The 12,036-nt window shown below is 39.3% G+C and overlaps 2 protein-coding genes across 3 annotated transcripts; one reads left to right on the top strand and one right to left on the bottom strand.

The window, feature by feature from the left end:
- Positions 1-140: 140 nt before the first annotated feature.
- Positions 141-4,147, bottom strand: LOC135093618 (large ribosomal subunit protein uL5-like). The gene is made up of 5 exons (XM_063993037.1): positions 4,118-4,147; positions 2,796-2,927; positions 2,032-2,181; positions 724-871; positions 141-311 (listed from the first exon to the last, which is right to left on the bottom strand). Exons 2-5 carry the CDS (start codon positions 2,901-2,903, stop codon positions 181-183), a joined length of 537 nt encoding a protein of 178 aa, XP_063849107.1. The 5' UTR covers positions 2,904-2,927; positions 4,118-4,147; the 3' UTR covers positions 141-180.
- Positions 4,148-5,280: 1,133 nt separating this feature from the next.
- LOC135093617 (small ribosomal subunit protein uS9m-like) lies at positions 5,281-11,891 on the top strand. 2 transcript variants are annotated; one of them, XM_063993035.1, is made up of 10 exons: positions 5,281-5,422; positions 6,510-6,633; positions 7,128-7,231; positions 7,913-8,086; positions 8,206-8,288; positions 9,030-9,105; positions 9,442-9,567; positions 10,006-10,161; positions 10,704-10,866; positions 11,266-11,891. In XM_063993035.1, exons 1-10 carry the CDS (start codon positions 5,330-5,332, stop codon positions 11,355-11,357), a joined length of 1,191 nt encoding a protein of 396 aa, XP_063849105.1. In that variant the 5' UTR covers positions 5,281-5,329; the 3' UTR covers positions 11,358-11,891. The 2 variants fall into 2 exon arrangements, with proteins under 2 accessions (XP_063849105.1, XP_063849106.1); XM_063993036.1 differs by having other exon boundaries at positions 5,288-5,528.
- Positions 11,892-12,036: the final 145 nt, after the last annotated feature.

The following is a 12,036-nucleotide window of genomic DNA, read 5'->3' as shown; positions in this document are numbered from 1 at the left end:
CTACTTTGCAGGTGTCACACCATCATCTCATCTTGGCATGATGAAAGGTCCACATGTTACAAATGACCATGTTACAAATGACATCTCCAGTTACCAGTCACCCACCACCACCAACAAGGGAATGGCATCATGAAAACACATTGTTCTTCAACCTTACTTTATTTAGAATCTGGTCAACATTTACTTTTTCTTTCCAGGGAGAATGACACCCTCATACTTGGTCTGGAACCATTTGATGGCGTCCTCCTTCACCAGGCAGTGCTGTGGACCGATCTTGCCAGGACAACGTCTCCTCTTGGCCACACGGTAACCTGTAGAGAGGATGAGCAGGTGGTCAGTCTGGAGAATGCCATGAGTGGAGTCTGTATCACCTGCTATTTATAGATAATGCAGTCCAGGTGGCTGCTTCAAAGGAAGGACTAAGATAGCAGGGAAAAGTATGGAGGGTGTTTAAGTGCAGGGCAGTGTGAAGCTATAGGTAGTGGAAGGATTAATGTACTAGGACAGTAGGAATGACAACCCCCACCCCCTCTCTCATCTCGTCTCCAACAAGCAGTTGCGACATCTCTAACACAAAACCCTAATTATGCTACAGCTATAAAGATAATTGTTTTACACTCAAGCAGGACTGAGGCTTTTAGAATACAGATTCGCTGAATGGAATATCAGCGCATTCAGCAAACAAAAATCAAGGCAAAGGCCCAAACGAGCGTGTCCCCTCACCAGGCCGTTGCAGGACGACGAAGAAGTCCAGACCAAAGATACCGATGGCAGGGTCGTACTTGATGCCCAAGTCAATGTGCTCCTGGATACCAAAACCAAAGTTGCCATTCTGTGAGAAGTTGTCACGTCTCAGCTCGTACTCACGCACCTGTGGGGATGTAGCTGATGAGTGTCTGTGTGGTGTGTGTGTGTGTGTTAGATTCTTTTGAAGTCAATAAAGGCAATAAATGTAATTTAACTATCCATGGAGTTATGACACTAGTCTAAGGGTAAGTAACAGGTAAGATGGTGACATGACACACATCTATTTCACAGACTGGATCTATTATTTCATTATGCAATGTCACAGTTGTTATCCTGCATTAAAGAAAAATCTCTCCCTTTTGCCATTGCCAAACCCCAAGTCTTTCTAAATTGAATAAGAAACCTGCTACATAATCTTAACTAAACAATCACTAACCATTCTTTCCAAAAATAGATAGTGTTAACCTATTAGCCTGTTAAGGATTAAGAATAGATAACTGCATCCCCGCCCCCTTTCACTGGCAGTGCAGGTAAAGTCTTCCTGCTGTGTTGGAGAGGGACTGGCAGTGGTGGGACAACCCAAACACTGCTAATTAACTCTCCCGTCACTCTCACACAGCCATGGCACGTGTACACCACCAAAGTGCACACACACAGTAGGAGACATGTGTAGAGATTGTATAGGAAACACTCACAATATTTTAGAGTACACTCACACCTCAGTACTACAGACTAAAAGGACAGGAACATCGGTCCAATGAAGCCGACAGTATGGTTATAGAAAATTATGAAATTCAAACACAGATACAAAGGGCAAAAACCACGGAGCAATAAGCCACACGTGTTGTTACACTGAAGTAAACAAAGTGACTGCAAACAAGCAGTCAGTTCTTGATGCAGTGGCGTGTATCCAGTGTTGCCAGAACTCCATCCACAGTGTGTGAGACTTTTGAATTAGGTCAGCTGCTCCAGATTTTGTCCACTGCTTCCAGAATCCAAGTGAGGTCCGTAGTACCAAGGCATGAGTGTACTACTTCTAGACAGGTAGTACTAAGGTCAATGGTAAATACCAAAGAATGAATGAGAATTTCTAAAAATATCAAAAGTAATCAAAGAACAAGGATAAGAACCAAAGAACAAGAAACAAATGAAAATAATGAAGAAAAACATCAGGAAATCAAAACAAAACAAATAAAAATATAACTTAAAATAAAGTACACCTACTACAAACACCAATACAGACAAGGAAGGAAGAATTGCCACAGCACCATCACACACACCCACCTTCAGTCCCTTCTCCAGGATCTCCTCAGCCTTGGGTCCCCGCACAGTGCAGTGGACGGCAATCTTTTCATTCCTCCTGATGCCGAAGGATCGCACGGTGTATCTGGCCTTGGAGAACACTGGCTTCTGTCCCGTCAGGCTCTCCAGCACCTGTTGGGGTTACGCTACACAACAACTCAACACACACACGCCACACCCACTGCTCATTGGCTCTTACCATTACAGTACAATAATTAAATAACTAAAAAATAAGTGTCTTGATTAGGTCTCTATCAGCAGCTTGCCAATCCTGAACCATTTACCATTTCATTATGTGACAGCAAATACAAATACTTAAGATTAACTATAAATTCAATCTGCTTTTTCCCATACTCAATTTTGTATATTTACAATTTAGCCTGAGTGGTGAATTAACAAGTAATATTTATCAATGGATAACTGACTAAAACATGCAAAACCAAAATTAAGAAATATGTCAAAAGGCAAGTTAGTGTCAAATCCTTGCATTTTTCCCGCAGTAATTGTAAATGTTTCTATAAGGTAAAGGGAGGAAATTTAAGGGGTCACAATTCATCCTTAATATGTCAAAGTAACACCAGTGAGCATAACACCAGGCACCCTGGCCAACACCCCGACCACACACCATTACTAACCAGAGCCTCACGTCAGGACACCTTCGCTGGTCTAAAGGGAAGCGGGCGTCCTGCATGACACTGGTAGGCGATGTCAGGTCACCCCCCCTCCCTCCCCCTCCCACCCCACACCTTGGCAGCACGGGTCAGCTTGTCGCCTGACTCGCCGACGCAGATGTTGAGGCAGAGCTTGCCGATGCGCACTTCACGCATGGGGTTCTTATGCTTTTCAGACGGCATCTTGATGAGTGTGTGGGCGTCCTTCTGCCGGAGATTATTGATGGTTAGTGGAGACCTAAGCAAATATGGACAATCTTACCAATAGCAGGTCCTTGTGGTGCAGCTAAATTATGTGGCTATGGTGATGAATACTCACTGTACAGCACGTGTGTGTGGGGGTTTTGTTTTGGGATCACGCATGGTTAGGTTACAGTGACGTGACGACTTGTGCTGCATCACAAATCACAAGTCGATGCCTTAAACCCATTTTAATAAGGCACATCAATACAGAGCAAGGAAACATGAATCATGCTGGAAAAGGCATCACAAGCAGGGATATGCTGACTATCCCTATGCAGTGTTGTATTTACTGAATTTATTCTCTATGAAAGGCAGGTTACTTAATGCTGATATGATCTTTGGAAGAGTGATTAGATTGTGTCTTTGTCAAGTAACATGTCTGAGTGACTCATGGTCGTACAAGAGGTCATGCTATAAAATAAATAAATCAATAAATAAATAAATAAATAAATAAATAAATAAATAATAATAACATATACATCAGTCATTTTACCGACGTCGGATCTCGCTTCTAATCATTAAGTTATAGATCTCTGGGATTCTCTTCCTGAGGAACTGATAGGAGCACAGCCTGTCCAGGCCTTTAAACATCCTAAACATAGTGTTGGTCCTCGTTTTGTTACACGTTTTGCATTATTGTTCTGTGATTAGCCACTTCGTTTTTATTTATTTTTTTTCTTGAACTACTTAAGATCTTATGGTTGGAAGATTTATCAGAGCCTAATGAGGGATGCAAGACCCTCATTAAGGTAAGCCGCATAATAATGTGGTAAATAATAATGTGGCCGCCTCTCACCTGGTAACTGTTTTTGACCAAGCATACGCTAATCAGACAGCCTTAGCCAATGACAGCATGACTGCTGCATCGTCATGGTGACTCACTAACAATACAGACACACCAGCACACCACGACAGACCTCTCGGCCAAGTAAATAAATCCCACTACCACCAACAGTCCACCAGAGCCTGCCTGCCCCACACGTGTTCCCCGCCTCCACTTATCTACACTCACTTCACCAGATAATACTATTCCTAACTCAATAGTATTCGCTACCTACACTCCTACAATACTCATGCACTCACCACGTAACTATATACCAATAGAAATCCCTAAAAATACCACAAATTACCAAAAAAACAGGAACTCTTCCTACCTTGACAAGGACTCGAAGAGAAAGAAATGGCTGCCGCTAGCTGCCGCACACCTACTGCAAGGTTTCATACATTTCTCATTCATTGGACCACTACCTCATTATATTTTGATAGTTTTGTATAAAATATATTTTTAGTAACATATGAATAGGACAACTGATTGGTTTTCCTAAGACTAAATAATTGCAAGTTTCTCTATATTTTGATTATCTTTGGCGGGAAACTCAAACTCAAATCTTGATCGTATTGTTACACTGTTCTCGTATTCTCCGATGGTTTTCTCCTCTAATACCAACCCGATTATTATTTACATTAAGCATAATTATCTTAAGTAAAACCAAGGATTTTATATGAGCTACCTTAGGCTCTCACTACATTTCTGCTGGTGTTACATAAGAACTACGAAAACTACAAAAAAGACAATAAGCCTATACGTATTCATCCCTGTATAATACATATATGCCTATATGTCAACCTATTAATCTACGCATAAGTTTGGGTAATCATCTACAGCTCCGTATCAATTATGTAATAACAGACTTTCTTTTTTAATTACCTATCAACCTATTCAAGATAAAATGCTTTCTATTTATATATAAAATCTAACTTTTCAAGCTTGAACCCAGAACTTATCGCCATATTCTAATTACAAACTTTAGAATCTAGGCTACACTATTCTTGTTATATCCATTAAGTCAGTGCTGTGCTGCAATTGTGGATCTGATGAAAACATGCGATTATAACATAGTGTTGGAGGGCTATTGAACAGAACGAAATAATTTCATATACACAGTTGCATGTGTTGTTGAAAATAATAATAATAATAATAATAATGATAATAACAATAATGAAAAGCACATAAAAGATCGAGAAGAAACCCTTATGTCAAGACCAGGGAATAATGTGGGACGGATGCATGGTTGAATAACATATATTGAGCCTGACAATTATCTTTTATCGTCATCACTGACACGTTCTTTCTCTTGCATCTCGATAATGAAAATTAAAGTATTAGAGAGAGGGAAATACAGAAGAGGTCGATGAACACGCAAACTGATAAATAGTAAGAGAAGGGTCATATACAACAGTGACCCATTTAACTTGGGAAAATAATGCTGAGAAAACTATTTTCAATATGCCCGTTAGTGACAGCTAGTGTGTCCGGTGTCAGTGATCGTACGTAAACAAGAGGCTCCGGTCGAAGCAGTTTCGGGATGGCGAGTGTTATAGGGCAATTTCTTCGTCGCTCGAGCACTCTTGTCCGCATATCATGCACGGTACAAGCAAGAGTAGCTTCGGGATTACCGGCAAGTGTTAACAACAATTTATATGAGGCTTTTGCAGTGTAATGGTTGTTAGTGTACCGGTGTCAGGAGAAGGCCATTGCAACCACAATGACTGAACTGCTTGAAGGTCAGCTGTGCAGCTTATAAGTTTTCAGCCGAATCAGTTTATGGTCTGAAGACATACAGCCGAATCACTTGATTGCCTCAGGCTATAAAGGAAATATTAATTTATGTATATTATTTCTTCAGTGTTGATTTTTTTGCAGAATATATTACATATTGTATACTTATTACATCTAAGAGAAGGAAAGAAAAATTGCAACACTCAATCAATCAATCAAGAAAACAATAACTTTTCCTGTAAATACTTTTCTGTACTAATTTATCTATTGTTTAATCACTACAATTCTTTATTTCAAATAATGGTAAAATAGCAGTTTTAACACAATACACGCTATCTTGTTTTTTTTTCTCTTCCCCTATCCTCAACAAGCTTGGGAACCTTGTGGGAAAGTGTTGTTTTGGATGGGTAAAATCAAAATGAGGGATTTTTTTTTACATTCCTAAGTCTAAGGATAAGAAACCATCTTTTGAAAACGGGAAATTTCTAGGCTATCCTAACCTAACCTTACTGGGGGGTGCCCCATGGATCCCTCCCCCCTTAAGGTCACTAACCTAACCAGGGGACGTTGCCTTCTCTGGACCCCCATTAAGGATTGTAACGTAACCTAATATTACTTAACTGAACCTAACATTATCTAACCCAACCTAAGCCAGCTGGGGGCTTTGCCACCTTCCCCCCCCTGGACACTAACCCAACCTGATATTACACCAGGACACCACACCAAAAAGAATGATTGGGAAGTACACATAATTGAAATGTACAGATCCCTGGGTTTCCCACTGTAGCACAGGAAAAATGCAGAAAATTTTTCTGCCTAGTAGACCTAAAATCTGTGGTGTGATTGTATCCTTTAGTTGTTAATCAGCAAATAAACACAAATCAAGTTCCATAATTTGCATATATACGAGTATATATATATATATATATACACACACACACACTTTATTTGCCATACTGATAGGCTTGTCTCGATCCCCCCTGCAGCACATCCAGCAGTACAGCAGCAGTAGCAGCAGCAGCACAGAAGAGGAAAGCATGACCTCACCAGAGGGTGGTGCCAGGATGAGCAAGTCAATGTTGGCCTACCAGCAGAGAGCAGAGGCACATGGTGAGGGAGTAACTTTAGGGAGATACTACAGGGTGATGCAGTAATTTTGAAGGAGATATTACAGGGTGATACAATAAATGGGATAACAAGTGAGCTGAAAATGTCATGAGATACTTATTGCAGTAATTTTTGTGGAGACTACAGAGTGATGCAGAAATCTGAAGAGAGGAGTAAGCTGATGATGTGGTAAGATACTTTTATAGGGAAGTTTCAGTTAGATATGTATAGAATGTGGAGTGTGTGGAGATGGCAGGCAGTGGAACAGGTATTATGATTTTGGAAATGGTTATAATGAGCATTTGTATACCACCATGAAGTGTCTTGTTTTCTTCTCCCATTTTCTAGAGGCTTCACTACCTTATGTAGAGGTTTTGCTTTTCTCCTAAGATACCACTGGTGAAAAATTACAGAGATGCAAACATTAACATTGGGTAACTAAATGGGGAAACCCTTGCCAGATTTTCCCTATCCTTAGCACTTCTCTCTTGTTTCAGATAAATTCATGGCAGATCAGATAGCAGAGTATGAGATTGGTCGACGTCACCTAGCCAACATCATGGGAGAAGACCCGGAGACTTTCACGCAGGAGGACATTGATGTGAGTTTAACAAAGTTGTGAGAGAAGGTTGTAGAGGATGAAGTGATGAAAGATTCAGCTGAAGAAGAGTTAGGAGACTGGCAAGGATGGAATTTAAAGAAGTTATAGTTGTGAGAGTTTTGGAGACTGTTGGTGGTGATGTAACATGTGGAGAGGGAAGGTTATAGAGATTGCAGTGGTTAAAAGATTTACTGACAAGGGGAATGAAGATTCAAAAGTTTGCTGAGGTAGAATGGAAATAAGTCAAGGTTACATTGAGTACATTTCATCTCATGCACTACCAGCATTAGTTTGCACATGCCTATAAGATGAAACTGTTCAATTAAAGAGGAGTTATTTTCTGTAGTGGGGCAGGAAAGTATAACTACCATAACTGAGGGAACAATAAGATACTTTGAACTCTTTATTTTGGTGTCTGTAAGGCTTAGAATCTCATACAAGTGGTTTTGAGTTCTAATCTCACAACAGAGAGCACCTCAGTGATTAAGATTTCTGCTGTCTTGTATTAATACTGTGACTAAATGGTTATGAGTTTGTATTAATGTTACTGTATTGTGTTATACATCTTCATTTTTACATAATGACTCAACAATCAAATACAGTCCTTTGTCTCTGAATGAAACTGTAGCTAATTCTCAGCAGACTTCAACAAGAACCTAAACACACGCACTCCACCACCAGGCTGCCATCCAGTACCTTCTCCCCTCGGGTCTGTTTGAGCTCACTGCCCGGCCTGCCATGAAGCACCCCAGCGATGTCTTCATCAAGAAAAAAGCAGCTGAATTTGACATAAGTGGACGGCCCTTCCACACCTTCTTCTACACTGGATACCCCGCATACTATCAAGCACTGCATGTGAGTAACAGTTGCAGTAGTAGTAGAAAATAACAGTGCCAGTTTTTATGTACTATTACTGCTTTCCTGTGTCACTACATAAAAGATTACTGATATAAACATCTCTCTTTATTTTCCAGGACCTGGGAAAGACAATGATCTCACTTGACCAGTTTGCCAACAGAATGGCACACTTGAAAGTGGAGAATGAGAGTCAGGCATTGTAAGAGACACATCTTTGTTATTATTATTATTACATCCATCATTATCTTAACCCTAGAACACTCCTGCTCATTAAAACCTTCTTGGTCTCAGGCATTGATAGATCTGTCCTACATGAAGTGGGACAAATATAATAAAAGAAAAAAAAAATGTAGAAAGAACATAAATAAGGAAATAAGGAGACTGCAGAAGGCCAGCTCATTTACACAAGGGAGTTCCAGAGAAATGAAAACTCTTCCACTATCATTCATAAATTGACCCGGTCTTCTGAAACTAATGTCGTGCAATTGTCGTGTTCCTGTTCAGTTCCATTTCTTCCTCAGTTGGTGTGGGTTTTCTAATCTCTTCCTCCATCAGTCTCTTACTTCATCTCTCAGTTTTTCTTCCCATTGATAGCTTTTCCATGTTTTTTTTTCCTTTTGCTGTATGTTTTTCACCATATTCATAACTTGATCCTGTCTTCCGAAACTAATGTCAGTGCAATTGTTGTGTTCTTGTACAGCTCCATTTCTTCCTCAGTTGATGTGGGTTTTCTAATCTCTTCCTCTATCAGTCTCTTACTTTGTCTCTCAGTCTTTCTTCCCATTGATAGCTTTTTATTTTTTTTCCTTTTTGCTGTATCTGTTTTACCACATCATCTCTTTGTAGTGTCAGCAGGTCTTGTATCCATTCACCCCTTACTGATCTTTTTACTGTAGCTTGTTTGTGTTGTTAATTCTAAGGCTGTTAATCCCACTTGCAGCAACTGTGGAGGCTCTGAGTGGGTGTCTAAAGCCGAACTCTCAAATAAATTCCTCGAGGAACTGCACGACAAACATGTGAGTTACTGTGTGTGTGTGTAAGTAAGGTTTATGTCAAATATATTTAGTAAAGATGTCCATGCATTAAACATAGCAAAAAAAATATTGATATTATAAACCCACTGAATATCCTTTTCATATAGGAGAGAGAGAGAGAGAGAGAGAGAGAGAGAGAGAGAGAGAGAGAGAGAGAGAGAGAGAGAGAGAGAGAGAGAGAGAGAGAGAGAGAGAGAGAGAGTTAATATGATAATAAAGAATGAGTTGAGTAAAGCTTGTGAAATTGTGTACGTATGTTATGCTGAGTAAAGTTAAAAATGTGATGTCAAATAATCAGAAGTGGTTTTCCATCCCCAGTACATCTTCTTCATCCAGTCCATGAATCGGCTCATTGAACACCCGTACTCTTCCCGTGCCCAAGACTTCATAATGCGCTTCAGGAAGGTTGTCATCACCACGCAGAACAAGGAGGAGATTCCCAAGGTGTGTGTCTCCCACTCTAATATCTTGCTTGTGTTGCTGACTCACGTATGAAGCAATGTTAGTTTGAAGTGTTTACAAAAGCTAAAAGAAATGTATATTAGTGCAGTATTTCTTTGTTTTGCTGAAATTACAAACTTCATTTAATGGCTAGTGTGAACTAGCATTGTTAAAATTCTGTCACTTGCTTAAAAAATTACAATACACAAGCATACTATTATAACTATTGTATGAGTTAGTATTGTTTCAAGTTAAGTTTTTAATGAAGCAATGTCCAAAGCTGTATTATTTGTGTCACCAGTTAAAAATAATCATACAAAATCATTGACAGTTGTGATTTATCAGTTGTTTTATAAATGTTCATGAAGCAAGACACACAACTGAAATGTTGATCTGTCATGCCAAGAAAACACACTGATACAAATTTCTTTACCTCTGCAGCTCATGTACACTGCTGAGGGCATCCCATACATGACTGGCAGTGGTAAAAGGAAACACACAGAGGCGACTGTCACTGTCTACGGCCGAGGCTCTGGAAAAATTGAGATTAACGGGCAGGACATGAGGTTCTTCAAGGTGATTCAAGACAGAGAGCAGGTGGGCGGTCCTGGAATGTTGCTTTCCTCTCCTTGTCCCAGCTGTTTTAAGAGGCTGCATTCACCGTGTCTTCTGTTCTAGGATTTCAGTATTTAGTCTAGGTTTAAAGGTTGTGTTCTCGGTCTTCTGTTCTTGGATTATTTAATATAGTTGAGGCTTGAGACTGATCATACATTTTATCCTGGAAGATTAAGGTACCTTTGCTTTCATTGTCTCTATAACTTAACTGCAGGAAAAAATCTTCTCCTGACTCTGGTAGTCTGCAAACTGCCTCTCTATTCTAGGCAAAATTTTGTGTTGTATTTCATCTCCCTGTCTAGTTCTTTGTTTACCCTTATTCATTTTGTCTACACTGAATAATCTCTCCATTTACTCCTACTCTTGTCTCCATCTATTTTCTCTCTCAGTTAATATAGTTGAGGCTTGAGACTGATCATACATTTTATACTCACCTCTCTGCAGCTCCTCTGTATATCTAATGTGGTATATTACAAACATTATGATCAAGATTTCAGTCCTGAATGAGTCTTCCATCTCGACAGGTTGTGTTCCCTCTACAGTTCACCAATCTGCTGGGAAAGGTGGATCTGGTGGCCAATGTTACTGGTGCAGGTCTGTCCTCCAGTGCTGGTGCCATCCGTCTGGCCACTGCTCTGGCTCTGCGTTCGTTTGTGGATGAACACATGAGGGAGAAAATGAGACTTGGTAAGGAAGGATTCTAATATTTTGTGTATTTTTCCATGCCATCCTCCTTTTGTCTGCATATTGTTCTCATTTTCATTGATGTGTTCTTAAGTCTTACAGTACCTTGATTTACTTTTATCATTCTTCAAATATCTTTGCTAACAAATCCTTCAATTCTTTCTGTATTCCACATATCAACTAATGTTAGTTACCTCTTCCCTTCCATTTTTCTTAAGCAGTTTCTCATATATATTTTTCTATATTTTTTCCCCTCTTTCTCCCACTATCATTTCACATACTAATCTTCCCTTTTCCCTTCTGCATATCTTTATTCAATAACTCGATGTTTTTCTCTCTCCATTTCATCAATACAGTGATTTTTCCTTCTCAACCTTGCATTCATTTCTATTCTCTCCCCAGCTGGCCTGCTTTCCAAGGACTTCCGAGTCAAGGAGAGGAAGAAGCCAGGACAGAAAGGTGCAAGAGCTAAATTCACATGGAAGAAGAGATAAAAATGAAAAATAAATAAATAGATAAATAAAAACTATGGAAGTGTTCAAATATCAAAGCCGAGGAAGGAAATGTGCATGAAAAAAAGACAAAAAATGATAGTGTAGATGTGGCAATTACTGAGAGGAAATGTTTATGAGAGAGAGAGAGAGAGAGATGATTGAAATTAATTTGTCAGTGTGTTAATTTAATATATTATAAGCAAGAACACAGAATTTAACACAAAGTCCTGTAGTTGTAGCTGTGTAACTCTGAAAATTTGAGAACTCAGTTAATTTTATGTTGTAAACTTAGTGAGTGATAGTAGTACTGCATCTCAAACCTCAAATATCTCATCAAATAATAAATACCTAGTACTTCCTCAAGTGTACAGTTAGAGTAATAAAGCTACTGTTTTTACAATAGTCTTAAGAAAATCCCTGGTTGTCTGTCAGCAAATAATGTAAATAAGTGAGAAGAGAAAGGCATCTGGAAGTGACAATGGCTACAAGGGAATGTCTGTAAAAGTTTTTCATAATAAATATTTGTTGATATACTGATTTACATTTACAAAACCCTGAAATGGACTGTTAGTCTATCTAAGTATCAGAGTAAGATGAATTGTACTTGATTTTTGATATGCATTACTGTTAGTATCATTGTGTGAGTGTGTTCCCAGGACTCAATGTAATACACCAGAGG

The sequence above is a fragment of the Scylla paramamosain genome, chromosome 43 (assembly GCF_035594125.1).
Source record: "Scylla paramamosain isolate STU-SP2022 chromosome 43, ASM3559412v1, whole genome shotgun sequence".
In the NCBI taxonomy this organism is placed as follows: domain Eukaryota; kingdom Metazoa; phylum Arthropoda; class Malacostraca; order Decapoda; family Portunidae; genus Scylla; species Scylla paramamosain.
The sequence above is the reverse complement of the archived record's forward strand: the minus strand, read 5'-3'. Positions and strand labels throughout refer to the sequence as shown.

Coding starts and splice junctions, on each gene's coding strand:
- LOC135093618 (XM_063993037.1), bottom strand. CDS start 2,903: ATGCCGTCTGAAAAGCATAAGAACCCCATGCGTGAAGTGCGCATCGGC. Junction 2,182..2,795: donor AGCTGACCCGTGCTGCCAAG/GTGTGGGGTGGG, acceptor TAACCCCAACAG/GTGCTGGAGAGCCTGACGGG. Junction 312..723: donor CGTCGTCCTGCAACGGCCTG/GTGAGGGGACAC, acceptor TCCTCTCTACAG/GTTACCGTGTGGCCAAGAGG.
- LOC135093617 (XM_063993035.1), top strand. CDS start 5,330: ATGGCGAGTGTTATAGGGCAATTTCTTCGTCGCTCGAGCACTCTTGTC. Junction 8,087..8,205: donor CATACTATCAAGCACTGCAT/GTGAGTAACAGT, acceptor TTTATTTTCCAG/GACCTGGGAAAGACAATGAT. Junction 9,568..10,005: donor ACAAGGAGGAGATTCCCAAG/GTGTGTGTCTCC, acceptor TTACCTCTGCAG/CTCATGTACACTGCTGAGGG.